The 20,171-nt window shown below is 41.6% G+C and overlaps 1 protein-coding gene across 1 annotated transcript in view; it reads right to left on the bottom strand.

Moving 5' to 3' along the window:
- The window catches only part of Vps13b (vacuolar protein sorting 13 homolog B), a 467,803-nt gene that overhangs the window by 102,112 nt on the left and 345,520 nt on the right, over positions 1-20,171 (bottom strand). Inside the window, 2 exon segments of the mRNA XM_038343548.2 lie at positions 18,986-19,170; positions 19,436-19,643. Of these exon segments, the coding sequence (XP_038199476.1) occupies positions 18,986-19,170; positions 19,436-19,643 (393 nt within the window).

The following is a 20,171-nucleotide window of genomic DNA, read 5'->3' as shown; positions in this document are numbered from 1 at the left end:
CTCTGATGCATTCACTTCAACATGCAGCTCTCTTTCCGTCTGTTCTCTAAGAATAGGAGAAGCTTCGACATTTCTACATATCTTCAGCTAATAAAAGTCACATGGGTATGCATGTGGAAACACACACACACACACACACACACACACACACACACACACCCTCTTATAATATTGGAATCAGTTGAGAAACCACAAGTATTCAAATGCAGGAAATCATGATTTTATAAGATTTTAATATGATCTACTCTTGGGAGACAAAGCCAAGCAAACTCCATTTCTGCGCAGGAATTGCTCCAGCGTGCATTGCAGTACGCTGTGGCGAGGGCACAGCTGCAGTCGTCACCTGCGATGCCCCACTGGTATTGCGGCTTACTGCACTGCATCCAGACTGCCTTCCTGTCCGGAAAACCTCTAAGTACAAACAAGACTCTAAGTCCAGATTTCATTTTCCCTTGGTATCAAAATATGGTAATTTAAGAGCCCTGAGAAATACTTTGTAGTATTTAAAAGGAAACGTGTAACATTCTTTTATTAGGATCTCTGTCTGGCCTGGTTTTTCAGAAAACACAGCACATGGCCCAGTTATCTCATCAGTTCAGGCTCCAAGCAAGTGCAGGTGTATAATATGACATCTTTCAAGATCATATTTTTCTCAAAAAAGGAGTAATACCAATATATTAAGAACTTCTGGTTAAAAACTAACTTAAAACAGAGACAATTTTACTATTATGGGGTTTCTTTCAATAAAACTAATATAAACCCTAAATTCATAATATATTTTAATCTGTCTCTAAGTATTTGGAAACGTTATTCTTTTGTATGTTAACAGTCTACTGTCCACAGCATACTTCAAACTCAACGGTTAACTCAATAATTTTCATATGGCGTAAACCAGACTCATCATGCTTCTTGATAAAGCATCTATTAATATATGCCTCATATCACACACAAATAAGTGTACGTGTAATAATAATAATGAATGTATGTATAACATGCTTTAGTTAATTACCTTATAGATCACACTTAATTTATCAGTATTAATGAATTATTTCCATGACAAGAGAAAGCTGGGGACCAGTGTCAGGAACACACACACAATTCTTGACTTCAGGAAACCAAGAACATGTAATAAAAAATTAGTCAAAACCTTGGATTGCCACCACAGATTTGAAATATGTTTTTAAAAGCTTATTTTTCTCACAATGTACAAATCCCATATTTTCCTGATAAATCTGAGTTCATCTTCGTAGTCTAAATTAGCGCAGCCAAACAGCTGAACACTAGAGTATGAATGAGATCCGGTGTTCTACACAGATGTGGACCTGAGATTTCTGTTCTGACAGGAAGAAAAGTTAGTTGTAGGCATCAGGAATGGAAAAGGGTACATGTGAACCTACACGTGCATGTCAGCTCCTGAGCATGGGCAGACTGGATAACACGCGTGTATGACACACGCATGCCCACACCACCAACTCCTGAGTATGGATGGGACAGACCGGATAACACACGTGTATGACACACACGTGCCCACACCACCAACTCCTGAGTATGGATGGGGCAGACCGGATAACACGCGTGTATGACACACGCATGCCCACACCGTCAGCTCCTGAGCATGGGCAGACTAGATAACACGCGTGTATGACACTCAGGTGCCCACACTGTCAGCTCCTGATGTGCTTGGCTGACTTCTAGCACTTTTGGGCAAACATCTCAGGAGAATAACTTGGACTCATTGAAATGAACTTGTCTGCAAACTTCTAAGATTTAGTCCAAATCCTGGCCCTTGGCTCTTTCTGCAGACCAGTTTCTGGCTTTTATGCTGCACAGGCTTCTAGATGCTATCAGCTTGCTCCTCACTGTTTCCCCAAATCCCCTTCTCTCACAACTACTCATTACACTTCCTCCTGAAAAGCAAAAGCCAGAAAACAACCCTTCTTAACACTCAAGCTAAAAGGCACTTCATTTTCTGAACTTCAAAATCAGGCACAAGGATTTCTGACTGCACTTCATAAAAGCATCCTAGGCTGTGCATGGACAACATTTTTAGTTGCTGAGCTTCTAGGACTCTACTTTTCTGATGGTACACAGTGCAGATATGCATCAATTCTAGAGGCTGTGTATTAATTTCTTACCAGAAATATCACAAGGATCTCACTGTCTGTAGTCTAAGTACAGTGAATGCAGAAAGGGCTTTGCTTTGGCTCTGACTTTCAGGAAACAGGCTCAACCAATTAGACAAGTCTAGTATTTTTTGAGTTTCCACTTAGGCTGATTTTCACTGAGTACTACCTTAGATATTGAGCGGAAAGTCAAATAGCACATGACTTTTCTTCTTAAGACGGCCAAGTGAAGGGCAGAGTCAGCAACACAAACAGACCCAGGTATTGTCAAGGCTCTAAAGAAGGACAACTTCCCTGCATCTGGTCAGATGCCATACAAGGTTTTCTGTTGAAGAGTTAAGAAATAAAAATACAGGGCTGGAGAGATGGCTCAGAGGTTAAGAGCATTGCCTGCTCTTCCAAAGGCCCTGAGTTCAATTCCCAGCAACCACATGGTGGCTCACAACCATCTGTAATGGGGTCTGGTGCCCTCTTCTGGCCTGCAGGCAGACACATAGACAGAATATTGTATACACAATAAATAAATAAATATTTAAAAAAAAAGAAATAAAAATACAGGAAAACCTCAAAACTCAAAAAACAAACACAAAGAAGTAGGATGTGCCTGATTATACTTGAGGTTCAGGATAAGGCCTCTCTTACCTTAAAGATTTCAAAACAAATACAAAATGCATACTACTTTAAGTATGTATTATCACATTTCAAACATCCACAAATCAAATTACCAAGAAATGACAACATAATTAGCACATACCACAGTGAACTATATCTGAAAAAATTAAGTGTAAAAATAAAAAGATTAGCAAATAAAATCTTTGTAATTATATGTGTATTAATTTTTGCTCACAAAATATAAAAGTTCTTGGAATTTACAAGTATTTCTTCAAATATAATTAAATAAAGAGAATAAAAGTATTTATTTTATCAACTAAATCATCCATACATGACCACCTTAACATTATAGACAAGTGGGACGCAAAAGAGTGGTGTGGGACAAGTGCCACGGGTGTGGTACATAACATCACAAAAGCATGCCCGTGACGTCTCAGCCGGACATGTCAAAGAACAGCTCTGCTCACTTAGCTCATTCTCAGGTTCCAGGCAGCTAACAGACAAAGAATGTTCTCAAAGCTATTGCTAATTCTTAAGTCTTTAGGTCAACTCTTCAAACTTTCGAGAGGTGAATTGTCTCAGTTAGAATGACTGGCTGCCTTGACCGCTGTTATTTCATAGTGACCAATGTCCTGCTGAGTAGATCATCATGTAGAAGGAACATGATGTGGAAAAGATACATTTTGGGAATGTTACTATTTAGACAGTTCAGTCAAATTCATAACACCATAAGCTACAGCTACAGATTTGTTTGGGGGACAAAGCAAGACTTCAGCATGAGTTTTCCTAGGAAGATTTATTGAGCGTGAAAAGAAGTGTGAAGCAGAGAACTAACACATAGTATCGATAGAGGTAACAAGAACAGAAAATAACCATGCCCAGTGCTAGCATCTACACAATGTTCTTAAGCACACAGTAACCAGAGCCTTCTTGTCTCCCACTCCTCATCCCCATTCTGCCTCTTAGAGTAAGTAACTCTTTACTGAAGGGAAAATAAAACAAAACACCAACCAAACTTTACAAAGAATAAAATCTTTCTAATATAACCAATTCATAAAGTTTAGTATGTAATCAAATAAATTGCACTGAATTTAGAGACATTTCCCTTAATTAAAAAACAACAGGAACCAAGGAGATGGTTCCACAGTTTGGGGTGCTTGCTTGCCCTGGAGTCCATGACTGGAACCAAGTCCCAAAAATTCTTCTCTAAACCCCACACATGATGTGGCAAATGTGTGCCCACCCACATTATGACAGAACAAACAAATAAATACAACAGAAATCCCAATAAAACAACAAAAGAATGGTTTACTTTTAGTATTTAGAAGTATGGACATTTTTGACTTAAATGTAATTTAAAAATACCTTGGAGATTATGAGTTCCAGTTTAAATTCTTAATATGCAAAAACTAATGATTTCAGAGAACATTCAAACAATTCTAGTCATGAATAAGAATACAGGATTACAGATTCTTTGACAGCTACAATCTGGTATAGTTCTGAGAAGGTAAAGAGGTTTGCCCTCACTGGAACATGATGAACTTTGACTTTTAAAGTCTGGCTTTCCAGCCACACACTCCACTGCACCTCAACAGCACATTAAGGCTTAATAGCTTGATCTGAGTATTTAAGAAAAAAAAAAAATTCTGGCTAAAAGCCAAATTCAAGTGCTTTTTTTTTTTTTTTTTTTGGTAGAATAACATATCTATTTCTAACTTCTGGCATGCTTTTCTCCTTGGACTGAATCCCTGACAGACATCTGTATTTTGTAATCTATCCTCCATTTCTGGCTCTGAAGACAGATTCTGAGTTCTACCCCAACAACCCGTCTCTATTTGAGTTCATTGGTGTGACAATCATAGTACTCGGAAGGAGGTTGGGAGGTCATACAGACAGCAGCTTGCTGCTCGGGACAAGATAACTCCGAGTCATAAAAACCAATGACATTTAGAAACTTGTAGGAACTGTTCTGTGACAGTTTCACTTCGTGGAATGGTTTGCTGCAGCACATCACGGCTTTATGCAAAGCCAGCCGCCAAGGAGATTACACTTCTACCTCATTCAAGGGATGCGGACATTGACATCAATCACTGGCTTGGATCTAAAACCAAGGCTAGAAAAATACAAAGTCTCCAGGACATTAGTACTGATTTATTCATAATAATTCACCACTACTGTGACTGTGATTCTTTGTTCAATCTTGGTTTGAATCTACCTTATTCATTTCTTAGTATTTTAAAGCCAATTTTTCTTAAACAACTCTCCAAATTTGCATGGTTGGTGCACTTACTTGCTATAAGACCTTTAGCTAATTAATCTTAAGCAAACTTCATGTGAGTGAGACAGGGAGTGTTCACTATATGGGCAAGAGCAAAGCTAGAACGCAGGACAACTACAAGCAACTTTCTGGCAATGCAGGTACTGCCTGTGGATTTAAGGTTTGTGGGTTAGGGAAATTACACGTGCATAGTATTAGATGCTACACAGCTGATTAAAAGTTAATGGGACACACTGGTTGGTCTTCACATTACTGAAAGTGAAGTAAGCAGACATGTTGTGCCCACTGTGATGCCAACACTATGTTGCCTGTGAAGTAACCAGAATTCAATTTACACCTAATCAAGATTTTAACAACTGCAAGATTACAAACAGTATGAGGGATAAGGAAGGGTATAGGGTTAATACCACAACCAGTGGTCCACAGCACAGATAGGAGATGTTCCAGGTCAGAGAATCCGTTCCCCCAGCAAACGCATGGCACAGGAGGGGAAACAATTATAAATGAAAAGGGATAGACATGTACCAACCAATGCAGCCTGGTGTGGGGGTACACATCTGGGATTCTAGTACTTGGGAGGCCAAAGAAGGAGAATTATCAAGAATTTGAGGTCAGCTTGAGTGATCAAACAAGAAAGCAAGCAAGGAATGAAGGAAGTGAGGGAGGGAGGAGAAAGGGAGCCCAAGGAGATGGCTCAGTTAGTAAAATGTTTGCTACAGTTTGAAGACCTCAGTTCAGATCCCCAGAACCCACATAAAAGAAGCTGCCCATGGCAGCATGCATCTGCAACCCCACAGGGGAGACAGAGAGAAGAAGGTTATCAGAGCAGGCTGGCCAGCCAGCCTAGCCAATCAGGGAGCCTGTCTCAAAACATAGAGGAAAGCAAAAGAGGGAGATACCCGACTTTGACCTCTGCCCCTACAAGTACACACACAAATAAAAAGGAGGAATCTATAAATTAACATAATCCATGAGCCTCAGTGGAATCCTGAGTTGGACAAATCAATTATGGAAACAAAGTTTCATTACTGCAAGGGAGAACCCATGCCGAGTATTTGTAAGGCATGATAGTACATTTCATTGGCTCGGAATAAGGCAAATCTAGGAATTTAGTTGATCATTATTTCAACGTCAGTGTAGCAGAATCCATCTGAGAGTGAGTTAAAAAGCTGACGAAGGTTCCTCTGAGACTATTCAAGTCAGATGACAGATGACTCTCTCAGTTTCTCTCTCTCTCTTACACACACACACACACACACACACACACCACCACCACCACCACCACCACCACCACCAACAACAACAACAACAAAAACCACATCTTTCATCTTACCATGACAATTGCCCTCTGATGGGTATTTCCTAAGGCTAGCTAAGACTCTTTTGTATTCTTTGCACAAAAAGCAACCAGACCAATAAGTGACTCAAAAAAGAAATAAAACAAAATACAAACAACAGAAGTCCTAGGAAGAATACCAGAATGGATTCCAGTGTGGCCTAGAGTCAATATGTAATTCAGCTGCTTCTGCAGAATCCTAAGTATCTCAATGTGGCTGATAAAGTGAAGATATCATTGCCTTCTGCAAGTCTGAAGTATTCAAATATGGTGACACCAATATTTAGAAAACTATGTGACACATGCTTTTGATTTAAATCCGTTTTATACAATGTAAGATGATCTGTAATATGGTAGAGATTTATTTCATAATTATAGAAGCAACACAATGCATTATAGAGTAGAATATAGAGTCTGAGTGGGAAAAAAAGAGATTTAAAAAAATGTGCTGAGGGAAGAAGGCTCATTTTTGGGGACAGAATTTGTGGATTGGTAAGTCTGAGGCACAATGACCATATGTGAAGGTGCATTTTGGGGAAGACATCTCCAAACTCATGCCCTAAAGTGCCTCAAATTCAGTAGCCACAGCAGTACATCTGTCTAAAATGAGCACTTCCATCTAAGCCAAGATCCTGGCTTTGCCCTGGACCAATGGTATGGCCTGAGGAGCCTTCTTTAATCTCTGTGAGCCTTAGCTTTCTTTTCTGTGTATTAAGAGTAACAGCTGTGATGCAATCAGAATGAGTTTTGTAGCATGAGCACCAAAGTAGTCTAATTTAAAGTGGCCTGCACAAGGTAAACGGGGTGGGAACAGAGAGCTAAGCACGTGTCAGAAATGACCTCTTCCAGTCCCAAGATCATAGGTTTGCTATGACTTGGCAAAGTCTGTCAGCCACCACACAGCAGCACATGGATGTGTGAGGATCCAGCAGTCAGGACACTGCTCGCCTGCAACAATTCCTAGCCTGCTATTTGCTTGTGGTTCTATTGCCCGTCCCTCCTTTCCAAACTCTGCACTTTCTCTGAGTATGACTTCTATTTCACACCCTTCTGTTCTAATTCGATGAGCACAACTCTTCAACTATTTCTCAAATAACTATTGCTAGTTGCTGAATTGCCAGATCATTTCTGAACTTGTAATAAAAATTTTACAATTACTCTATTACAGCCTTAAATTATAAGTGTCCACTGAAGAATTGATCTCTCCCATACCTCTGACTACTCCATATTTTCTGACTTTTCAAACTCCCTTTAATGGTAGCATTCTACCCTGTTAGCTCCCTAGAACTGACCCAAAGAGTTATCTTTAATTTTTCTCTGGCCAAGTCTAGACACTAAAACTCTAGATGCCTCTCACGTATATATCCTCTTCCAACTTTTGTCCCCAGGATTATTCTTGAGTAACTGATATGCATTTTGAGGGCTAGAGAGATGGTTCTGTGGGTAAAGATGCTTGTCACCAAGTCTGGTGACCCAAGTTTGATCTCCAAGAGACATATGGTACAGGGAAAGAACCAATACCTGCAAGCTGTTATGTGTAGAATGCCCATGCCATGGCCGGTACCCATGTAGAGGCTGGAAGGCAACCTTAGGGAGTCGGGTCTCTCCTTTTATCTTGGATTTTAGGGACACTTTGTACTCAAGTCATCAAGCTTACAGCAAGTGCCTTTACCCACAGGGCCATCTTGTCAGACCAAACTCCCCCTTTAAAACTAGGTGGTGGATTAAGAAATTGGAAGTCATTTACTTCAAAATATATGACAAATGATTTTTTTCATCTGAATGATGAATGTCTTTATAAAGAGGATAGGAAACGGATAAAGAACTTGTACTTTGCAGTACTTTTGAAACTCAATTGTCTTTCAACATTCATAGTCTAGGCAAGGCCAGAGGCAAACTGGAACTTGTCTAGGGCAAGCCTTTAGCTGAATGTAGTAACTGCTCACTCTCACACAGGCCCTCCCATGTGCTAGACACCGTGCTAAGTGCTCTTTATAGTGTTAGTCACACTTTATAGAACAGGGAGTCAAAGAGCAGGGAAGGGATATAACTTGCTCATGGCACCTGCTGATCTGGTTTGTGGAAGCCTCAGTGGTGCAATAGTGACACTTCTGTTTCAGGAGCAATCATCACCTGTCTAATCAGACCTAAAGCCCATCCAATAAAAGGGAACTCATTCCTTATACTATAAGCCTAGCCAAGAAGCAGTGGCTAGAAACATCACAGACCCTGAAGGAGGACCTACTAACATCGTGTTACTAAAGTCACACAGCTGCCAACTGCCTCCTAGGAGCTCCTCTCTAGATCCATAGATAAACCAAGTTCTTAGCTGGGCGGTGGTGGTGCACACCTTTAATCCCAGCATGCGGGAGGTTGAGGCAGGAGGATCTCTGTGAGTTCGAGGCCAGTCTGGTCTACAAGAGCTGGTTCCAGGACAGGCTCCAAAGCTACAGAGAAACCCTGTCTCGAAAAAAAAAAGTAGTTCTCACATTTCATCAAAGAAACTGTTCTCTTTGCAGCACATAGAGACTATCAGAGATCCATAATAAATCAAAAGGCAGAGAGTAAGAACTGTAGGTGTCCAGCTTCCAGGTGCGGGGACAGAAGAGCCCGAGGACCTGAACAACTGCTATGGGACAGGACATGGGTGCTGCTCCTATGAACTCTCAAAAGTGTGACTGCCTACCACAAGACCTGCAAAGACCACACCAGCTGAGATGCCAACATGGATGGTGGAAAGCTTCACTGAGCCTGCCCTAGGTGATGAGCTATCAGAAGTCAGTGGCTTCTGAGAGAAGGAGAACCAGCTTGTCTACTTTGCTTTTCTTTTTCCAGGATGAGCCACCAACTCAAGGGATCAGGACTAACAACATGCAAACATAGGCAGCACTAAGGCGACTCAGCTGAGGGGTATGTGCATCATAAATATGGAAGGACAGGCAATGAGAGAGAAGGAGGGTGGGAAGGATTCAAATATAGCTTGTACAACCTCAAATAAAAAATACAGAGGTGTTGAAGGATGCTGCTTGTTGGTTCCCAGCTGCTTAGCCCAGAAATAATCACACAGAAACTGTATTAATTAAATCACTGCTTGGCCCATTAGCTCTAGCTTCTTATTGGCTAACTCAGATATTAATTTAGCCCATTTCTAGTAATCTGTGTATTGCCATGTGGTTGTGGCTTACAGGCTAAAGTTCTGGCATCTGTCTCCAGCGGGACTACATGGCGTCTCTCTGACTCCGCCTTCCTTCTTGCTATAGGCAAGCCAGTTTCTTATTAACCAATAAAAGCAGCACATAGTCAGAAGGTCCTCCCACACCACTGAGGTACATTACAAACTGCCTTTCTGTACTTCCCCCAACTTTTGTTTTTTGCTCTCTGAATCAAAGTAGTATCTAAGAAATCATAGTCAATGAATATGATTTTTACTATGGATCTAAGGAGGAGGACTTCTATTTAGTAACTAATTCATACACTATCTAGATATATTCACCATTGCTTTATTTGATAGTTTTACACCCCAAACTTTTTGTATATGTGGTACATGCACTCGGAGGTCAGAGGAAGACTCTGGCTGTCTCGCTGTTCCTCTCCAATTTACTCCTTTGGAAATCATCTTTCACTGACCCTTGAGTGAGGCCAGCAGCCAGCAAGCCCCAATGATCCTCCCTCCTCTACCCACCACTGTGCTCAGAGCTGCAGGCACCCACATAGCCACACACAGCTTTTTATGTTTGAGCTCTTACCTGAGGAGCCATCTTCCCAACCCCTCCCTAACATTCTAATGCAGAATAGTAAACATCAAACACTCCAGCTGTCAAACACAGTCCTTTGTTTCCAAGAAGAAACAGTTCCCTTCCTCCACCCTTAAGTGCAAGAGTCTTTAATAGGAAGAGAGAAATAGGCTAATAAAATTTCTATCACCAAATAAAGTGACAGGACAAACATGACCGGTATTCTTCCAGTTGGCAAATGGTTTCCATTTACTCTAAAAGCACATCGTGCTGGCAGACTCCTCCCACCTCCTCTCTGAAGGCTGAGAAATGCTATCACGTCAAACTATTGACTGCTTTTTATTTCCAAAATCTCATTGACTGTTTAAGTTTTGTCTAATTTGATCTGGAAGACTTCACTTAATGAACTACAAAGTGAGGTTTCTTACTGCACCATTGAATGGTGATGTATCCCACAGTGAGGCCCGAAGAAGAGAGCTTTGGAGCAAACAAAAGCAGACAGCTGGACACCATCCTCGGGGTTGCTCCTGCCTTTGACAGTGGGACTGCTTGAGTCTCCAGCATCTTCTCTTTCCTTCCTCCTCTGCAAATTAATACTAATCTTCCCTTAGCTGGGTATGGCCAACTGACCTAACTCTGGACTTTGGGTCTTGGCAGCACAGTAGTACAGGATGTGGGCGTCTTAAGGCAGGAAAATGACTTCTGTCTGTCCTATCCTTTTTCTACGCTAGAGCAGACATAAGGCACCTGAAGTCTATGCAGCCATCTTGGACTCTGCAAACATCTAGTGCTGGAGACAGCATGAGGCTGCATATGGACAGCCCTAGGTTACGTACTCCAAGGCTTCCCACACGGGAGGGGATGAACTAATGTCTGTTTAAGCTCTTGGTAACCTGTATTTTCTGAAAGAGGAAAAACAGCTCCAGCAGTGTTTCCCATACTCCTGGGATTCTCGGCAGAGAATCCCACAGCTTCCAGGGTCAAAACCTTGTGACTTCATGCACTTTCCTGAGGAAAGATGCCCAAGGAGACTCAGACCCTTTCCTTCTCTCTGACATGAGGGTACCACCGAGCCCTCTACAGGGCCGGCTCCAGACAAAGTGAGCCACACTAGCACAACTGCACCCTCTCTTTCCACAGTGTGAGCGCTCTTCCAACAGACTTCTCATTGGTCTGACATCTGCCTGCCACCTTTGACTTTTACGAGCTTTCTTTGGTTATAGCCTTTGCCATAACCTGTCAAGGCTCTCATTTCCAGTCTGTCTTTGCTTTCTCCTTTCCATCTTTACAGACTCTGAGCCAGTCTACTCTAAGGACTGAGCTGCCAATGGCTTATGAAGCTATAAAGGGATGGATGAATTCCAGAGTCTCCAAGTAGTCAAAGCAACATAACACAGGACTCACGGACCAATCGAGATCTCAGTGTGAATCCTAGTTTTATCTCCTCCCTGCCTTCTCAACTTACTTAACTTCTTAGACCCCACTTACCTTCTATCCAAAGTGGAGATCACAGTACTGATTTCATGGGCAACAGGGATAATGAAGAGACACGACCCAGAAACAGCACATGTGAATGCGTCACCTCCTTGTCCTCAATGGAGTGGACACAGACTGGCTCACCATGACCTGCAGCTCTTCTACTCTTCTACTCACTCCACCCTGGTTCAGCCTGTCCTTGCCAAATCAGACTATTCTACCTTCTAGAAATATTATGTTCAACTTTCTCTATTCAGTTCTGAACATACTTATTTTTAAAGGTACTGGGAACTGAACCCAGGACCCCATGCATGGTGGACAAGAACTCTACCACTGAGCTAATTCCCAACCCTGACAGTGATTTTTAAAATATACCTTCTCCTTTCTTTATTTCTTGAAATCCTACTTCCTCACCAGTGACCACCTAGATATCCATCTCTTCATGCAGCCGTGTTGTGGCGGCTCCAATGAGCTGTATTTTTTCTTTGTTAAAATGCACACTCTTGGCTTCTTCTCCAGTCTATAACAGGTCATGCCTGGCTTGCACTGTGCCCTTGTCCCTCCTAGGAAGCGACAGGCACCTTGAGAATAGAGCAAGAGCCCTCCTACTACTCAGCACCTAGCCCTGCTTGCCTCCTCTGTCTACTGAGGTGATCAGAAGTTCTTTGGGATCTATTCCTAGACTGATTCAGACTTTCACACACCACAAAAAACAGAAGGATTAAAAATGTATTCGGGTATTTCCTCTTCTCATCCAAAAAAAGAGGAAGTGCCTTCTGGAAGTGATCACTCTTAGTAGCTGGCCCAGCGCTGTCCGTCATCCACAAACATTTGTTAGTGTCCACCATTTCCCCTTTCCTTGATTCTGAAGACTCTGGCTCAGCTTCTCACTTCCTCCAGGCCTATGCAGATTTTTTTCCCATTTCAACAATGAATCTTATATCTGGCTTTGAGCACTTCTCCTAAAGATGATGGATAGGCGCAAAGCCTTCTGGGACACATTAGTACAGCTGCCAGTGGGCAGGAGGTGCTTATAAAATGAAAAGCTCGGGATTCTGGGAACACATGTGCAACTATAAGTGAACCGCCCAATGCTGCTGAAAAGAAACACCCAAGACTACTTCCTTTTATTCTTCTTAAGCTATGTGTGGAAGAGAGAAATCATACTACACTGTGAGTCACCATAATCTCTGCCTGTTGGGTCCATGTGCTCTAGAATTATATGGTGACTGTAAAGGCAATTTTACAGCAGCAACAGTATTCTCTACTTTATTTCGTAAAGCCAATTATACATGCCTGAGCTGGGATATTTTTTACATAATTATAAAAAGGAAAAGAAAAAAAATCACACAACTGTAAAATTTAATGAGGTTTTAGTTTGGTATCTAGACAAACAATGGGTTAAAATGTCACTAGTAAACTACAACCAAATCCATGCTAATCTAGAGACACCAATACACCATATTATAAACCAATTCCAGGCTAATCCGGAGATATCAATACACCATACTATAAACCAATTCCAGGCTAATCTGGAGATATCAATACGCCATATTATAAACCAAATCCATGCTAATCTAGAGATCCCAATATACCATATTATAAACTTAAATTTTTTAGAATTACAAAATGATATGATTAAGTGCTGAAACCTCATTATCACTGTGAATCTGTGCAATTGCTATGCCACAGTCGCTGCTCTGGTCAGTGCAGGCACTGATTTTAAATTGCTGTGAGAAGTGACCTCTTGCGTCTTGAGTGATATGGGACCCTGTCTACCTAAGATGATGTCAGGACAGTGACGGGATTAAAGTGGCATGGATCATTTTGGCAGGTACAAGACAAGAAGCTAGAAAAACAGAAAAAAAAATTCTATTTTTTTCTTCTTTCATATTTCCTTTTTAGGGGAGAGAGTCTTTCTAGAGCCCCTCTGCCAGGGATGGCCCTCCTCCCAGGGCTACTCCCCTAGGGTCCACACACACCAGCCTGTTTTGCTCTCTTAGGGCTGCTCTCCCTGCTGTATCTGGATGTTAAGTCTCCCTGCCTTTGCTCAAGTCTCAGTGGAGTCTCTTTCCACACTGGACACAAAGACACCACCGATGGTGTAGCTGTGAGAAAGGCAATGTCTCCTCAGATAGTCACTTTGTCAGCAAAAGCCTCTATTAACCACACATAGATGCAGCATTCCCTGGAACTACCACAACGCCAACACAAAAGGTGACCTTCCCAAAAGATGGGGCTTCTTCTCTAACAGCAAATTCAGAGTTTCTTCTTCTTTGAGAAGATTTATGTTCTTGGATTGGCCAAGGAGCTCCATGGAAAGCCCAAAACAGCCCAGGCTACTGGCAAGGCTAACGGTTGATCCCCACAAACTGATGGCAAGGCTCTATTGTGAAGACGACATCTGCGTAACTCCCTGAACACAGAGGAGTCAAGCTGGTGCCTACCGAGAGTCTTCACCCCTACTGATCAGTGTTTGTGGTACTGGAAGGTACTCTGTACACTACCAGAGGAGAGAGGTAAGCACCACCCTGGCTACAAACCTGACCATCTACAACGTGAGCTACACAGTAGAGGCACAAATGTTGTAGGAATAACTGACCACCATCTAAATGGATTTAAGATACGTTCCATGAGATGGAACTCGTTCCTGACACTGCTAAGGGAATACAGAACCCAAGACTAGATAGGCCAGGGACCAAGGGGAAAACCAAAACTACTGTTCTGCTGAAGGAACATAGACAAAATGACTAACAACATCTGCTAAATTCATAGACCAGGGTCTTGCTCAGCCATCATCAGGAAGCTTCCTCCTGCAGTTGACTGGAACAAAAACAGAATCATAACTGGGCAATGTGCAGAGAGACACCTCGGAACATTTGGTCCTAAATGGGATGTCTCCATCAAAACCCTCCCCTCAGGATTCAGGCAACTCTGTGGAAGAGGAGGTAAGAGCCACTGAGGATAAACAATACCAGGAAATCACACTTAAAAGCAGGTCCCAGGACCAGCAGTAAATGGACAACACAAAATAAATTCAATGGTATTTTTGGAGGTTATTTTTGTGTCATAACACTTTGTCTGGGCATTTCCCTCCTTCTACGTTCTATGTCTTCCTTTAGATATGTTAACAGCTAATCTCTCTTGCATTTACTTTTACTGATTTAAAGCTACTTTGGCATATTATTGGATAATTATTTTATGATAAAGTAAAATGGTAATTTTATTTTCTTCTTCCCCACATTTCCCAATAGTGCAGGGCTCACTGTCACTTAGGTAAACCATCTAGAATAGTCTCTTCCCAGATTTTTATGTAGAGCAAGGGCTTTGTAGTTAGACAGATAGGTGTGAAGTTGAGACTTCCCTTACTAACAAATTCTTTGCTTCAGGAACAGTTCAGTTTACCCAACTGTAAAATGGAGATGATGCCCATTTCATAGCAAATTAAAATTTGTTATTCGTTCAGTGTGGCTTCGCTTTGATTTTTATAGCAATATTAATTATTAACTGTTACAGCAGCTAAGAGTACCTGAGTTCCTAACACCGTCTTCTGTTTGTCTTACACACCAGCACTCACAGGCACACATTTGCCTACACAGATACACGTAATCAAAAAAAGAAAAACCAATTGTCCCGACTTTTAAGCTGGATGAGTGGAAGAGAACTGGGCACAAGTGCACTGACGTCTTCAGCATACGCTTCTCTCCCTTGGAATCAACAAACGGCATTACTGACTGTGCTTGTTCCTCCTGTCCCCCGTGCAGAGACATTTAAGGAATTACAAGTGTGATTATTTCTCATTATGTACCAAGAAGGAATATGTACCAAACGCTAATGATTTCGCCAAGGAAATTATTCAATTAGGGAATTTTGAGATCTGAAGGGCAAATTTACATGGGAGAAATAAATTTGTCACTAACATAAAATGTCAGAGCACTTCCCTGGCTAAAGATGTTTACAGGGGTTAGATAGATGCTCAGGGGTTAAGGGCACCTGCTGTTCTACCAGAGGGCCTGAGTTCAACTCAAGGTACCCACATCAGGCAGATCACCCTTGTCTGGAACCCCAGCTCCAAGGAATTCAGTGCATCTGACTGCCACAGGTACTACATGCAGAGATACACATACATTTAACTAAGAGATGATAAAAAAAAATAGACCTTAAAATACTTTAAAAAACATTTTCTAATTTTATTCTTGTTCCATCAATACTGTGCTCTTGTTTCCTCATTAATATGCTGCATATAACAATCAGTCAAGCTAAATATTATCCCCTCCCATATAAAGTAACACAATGGATCTACATAAAAATTAAAATGTCCATCCGTTGTGGTGGCAAATGTCTTTAAGCCTGGAATTTGGGAGGCTGAGGCACTTTTTAGTCTCTTTGAGTTCAAGTCCACTCTGGTCTGTATATACAGCAAGTTCCAGGTTAGCCAAGGCTATACCCTCCAGTCCATATATACATCAAGTTTCAGATTAGCCAAGGCGGTACAGTCTGGTTTATATATACAGAAAGTTCCAGGTTAGCCAAGGCTGTACCCTCCAGTCCATATATACATCAAGTTCCAGGTTAGCCAAGGCTGTACAGTCTGGTCTATATATACAGAAAATTCCAGGTTAGCTAAGGCTGTACCCTCCAGTCCATATATACATCAAGTTCCAGATTAGCCAAGGCAGTACAGTCTGGTTTATATATACAGAAAGTTCCAGGTTAGCCAAGGCGGTACAGTCTGGTCTATATATACAGTAAGTTACAGGTTAGCCAAGGCTGTAAAGTGAGACCCTGTCTTAAAAACAATCCATTGCCAAGTCTGAAAGTGGACATTTCAAACTGGAATCCTAACAAGATGCAATAAGGTGAGGGAAAGGGAACCCTGGAAATTGCCACACAAAATCACACCACCAGGGGGAAAGGGAACCCTGGAAACTGCCACACAAAATCACACACCTAAGCCCATTTAAAGCAACACTCTTTACAGGTTGGTGGTATCTTTCAATCCCAGTTCTTGTTAACTACATATACCTTCATTTTGTTGACATGTCAGTATTTAAATTTATGTGATAAAATCTTTAATGGACACAAAATAAAGTCATTTTGGTTTCTATAACATTAAATTTAGGGTTCTTTTTTTTTTAGAATCTATGGTTAGATGAATAATATAGGCACGTTCCTATATGTTCCATTAAAATTCCAAAATAAATTTACTAATATACTATGAATAACTTCTTAATAATTAACTTATTAACTTTAAACTTAAGTTAATTAGTTAACTTCTTAATACTTCTACACAGCAGGCAGCAGGAACCCAGGCATCCAAGCATTTACCACTAACAATTTTTTGCGTGGCCCTATTTAGTACAAGGAACACAGTGGTAAGCTATGTGATCCCTTTCTTGAGACACACAATCTCGGAATGAAAGAAGATATAGAGAAACAGGATAAAGTGAAAAGCAGCATCAAAGCAGTGACATCTGTGTTCCAGGGTTTCAGGAGGATGGCAGCACGTTTAGACATGCTGTCCGAGAAGTTTTCAGGGGTCAGACGGAATGTTAGCTAACCCAAGAGTAGACAGGACTCTAGTTTTCAAGAAAGGAGAAACTGACAGTGTGTTGGCTTATTTAATTTTATTATTGTTTTTCTTGAGAGTCAAGAGGGAAGTCAAGTCAGCTGAGGCACTACATGGAACAGACTGCCTGTGGGCATGTCTTTGGGGCATTTTCTCGATGGCTAGTGGATGTAGGAAGGTCCAGCTCACCAAAGGCCGTGCATCTCAAATCAGGTAGGTCCAAGCTGTATAAGGAAGCCGGCTGCCATGAGCCATGAGAGCAAGCTGGGAAGCAGTGTCTTCTGAGTCTGCTCCGGTCCCTGCTTGAGTTCCTGTCCTGATTCCCCCAATAGTAGACTGCAACCCGGAAGTGTAAGCTGAAAGAAATCTTTTCTGCCCCAGATTGTTTTGGACATAAAGTTTATCAGAACAATAGAAATCAAACTAATAAATAAGGAAAAAGTGGGTAGTTAAAGTTGGTTTTGGAAATACAAATAGGCTAGTTTAACTAAAGCATGTTCAATGTCCAGGGCATGCCAGGTTATCACAGCAGGCATAGCAGGGTGACAGACCCACGGAGTGTTTCCTTCAGTGAGTCATGTGATCTCTCTGTTCCTATACGATTTTGGAAAGGCTAGGTTGGATGGGAGACTGGGGGCTGAGATGGCATGAAGAAGTCTCATAATAATCTCTAGGTGTTTGTGTAAGCTGAGTAGAGAAGACCCCACTATGTGTAAAGGCATTGATTTAAGCATATTAACTATAATGTTCCATTTACTGTAATAGCCTGCAATTACTTTGAAAGATTGATAACGACAACTGTTACTTTTAGGAAAGGAAGTTGAAAGTCTGGGAAGCCCAGAAGTTTGGTCAGAAGAACCGTCACAGCCCACAGAATCTACACTGCACCACACTGACCAGGGCACCTTTCATACTTTCCTTCCCCTCAGGTCAGCCACGCAACATCAGACCCGAGCCTCCAGAACAGACGCGAGACCATCGCAGTACAATGAGGACAACAGGAGGGTTCCCTTTGGAAGAGGACGTAGGGAGACTCCTCTACCCATCAACACCAAAGAACTAGTCACGCTCGATGGAGCTCCCAGCACATGAGTGGCTCAGATGTTTTCTGACCCCTAAGAGCAACTCTAGGACCTGAACCTTTAGGTACAAAGGAGAAAATCTGAGCTATCTGATCCTGTGACCGATGCTACATAGTTTCTATTCTCAACTTCTCTAAGGAAACAAGACAATTTGTAGGACCCTAAGATTGCAACTGAAGAGTTGCTTCTGTCCATGAGATCCATTCCCAGCCGCAAGTTAAATTCTGTTGCTCAAAGGCAGAACATGAGGACAGACAGCTCCAGGATCTCAGGAAATGGCATCAGGACACTTCTCCTATCTGTTGAGTCCTGTTGCTTTATCTTTACTGTGAACGCTATACTACTCTATACACAGAATCCCTGCTGTGAATTCTAGAACAAGCTCAACTTCCAGAAACCGCAGCCCTGTCTTGTTCCCTAGGCCTACATCTCTACTTTGAACTTTACCCATACATTGATTCCTTATATTTTTTTATTAAGTTATAAAACATTGTATGACCAGATACTGACTCTGGCTATTGAGAATGGTCAAGCTTCCGGTATGCTGCTTGGATCCCTGGAACCCCCTGATCTTTACTGCTTTAGGTGGTCCAGAGACATCAAAGTATCTCTCTCCTTTTTACACATGTAGCATTCATACAGCATACAAGTGAATGTACTCATCTTTGCTACTACTGACAGAAGAAATATATATGCTCTAATAATTTTTTTCTTAATGGTCATTATTTTCTCATACTTATTTTATTTTAGAAAGATAAAAGCAGCCACTACACACCTGCAGCACATCACCAAGGTCCGCTGTGCTAATATCTGGGTCCTCTGTGGTGTTGAAAGGCACAGGAGTTATCCGCACCAGGGTAAGCACGCGAGGTTCTGGATACCTCCACAGCATCATCCCCGGGCTCTCGTCTGTCTCACTGCAGAACAAGACTTCATAGGCACCAGGGAGTTTCAAAGGTTCTGCCAAATGAAAACAACATTGCAAGGTTTTAAAAAGGAACACGTTGATTTCTCAGAGGAAAAAAAAAATCACATAAAGAAACTAACTGATCAGTTTAAATAAGATTTGAGATGGAAAAAGTCAATTTCAAAGAGGGACTGATTGGTGTTATCACTCCACACTGTCAGTGTGAATGGACCGCTTTCCCGTGCTCCAGTGCTATCAGTGCACTCATTCCACGCCACACACGGCACGCACACTCAAACTGACACTGCCTGTACTCACCAGCATCCTGTAGGTACTGGAAGGTGCCTGTCCGCAGGTCATCTGAACTTGGTTCACTTCTCAGAGCTTGAGTCTTATCCACAAGAGATGGCATCTGGGGTGCTGATTCGGGAACCGGCACTTCAAAGCTCCTCTCTTCCTGAAGATATCCACTGAATAATTCATGCAGAAGGGACAAGCAATTCAAATGCTCTTGACCCCAGAAGACCTTCAAAAGGGTATGAAAATATTAACAGTCTTTAAACATAAACATTTCTTGAGAATAATTAGGTACAAATCATATTTGAATTAATGTGAGGCTATAATCATGTTCAGTATAATTAATAATAATAAACTACAATTTCCAAGAAATAATAATTTATTGTTTGAAATTCTAATATTTGAATAACCTATCATGGATTGTGTAGATAAGAGTAAACTTTAAACTTTAGATTAGTGATGATATTACAATGGTGTGAAGCACTGTTTGCCAATTCATTCAGCAAAAAGGAAAAAGAATATTTCTTAAAGTCCAAGATCAGGACACACAGGTTCTCTAGGCCAAATATTAATAAAATGATAACAGTCTCGTGGACTGACTTCTTCCATTTGCCAGAGATCAGTCCTAACAGGAGAGAAGGAAACTGGCCCCTGTACGGTTCCTGGAGTCTGTGTTAGTGAGACTGTCAGCGTCAGCTCCCCTCCGGCAGCACAGTGTCCAGGGTCAGAGGGAGAGACAATGACAGAGAAGGACCAG

This window comes from Arvicola amphibius, chromosome 9 (assembly GCF_903992535.2).
Source record: "Arvicola amphibius chromosome 9, mArvAmp1.2, whole genome shotgun sequence".
In the NCBI taxonomy this organism is placed as follows: domain Eukaryota; kingdom Metazoa; phylum Chordata; class Mammalia; order Rodentia; family Cricetidae; genus Arvicola; species Arvicola amphibius.
The sequence above is the reverse complement of the archived record's forward strand: the minus strand, read 5'-3'. Positions and strand labels throughout refer to the sequence as shown.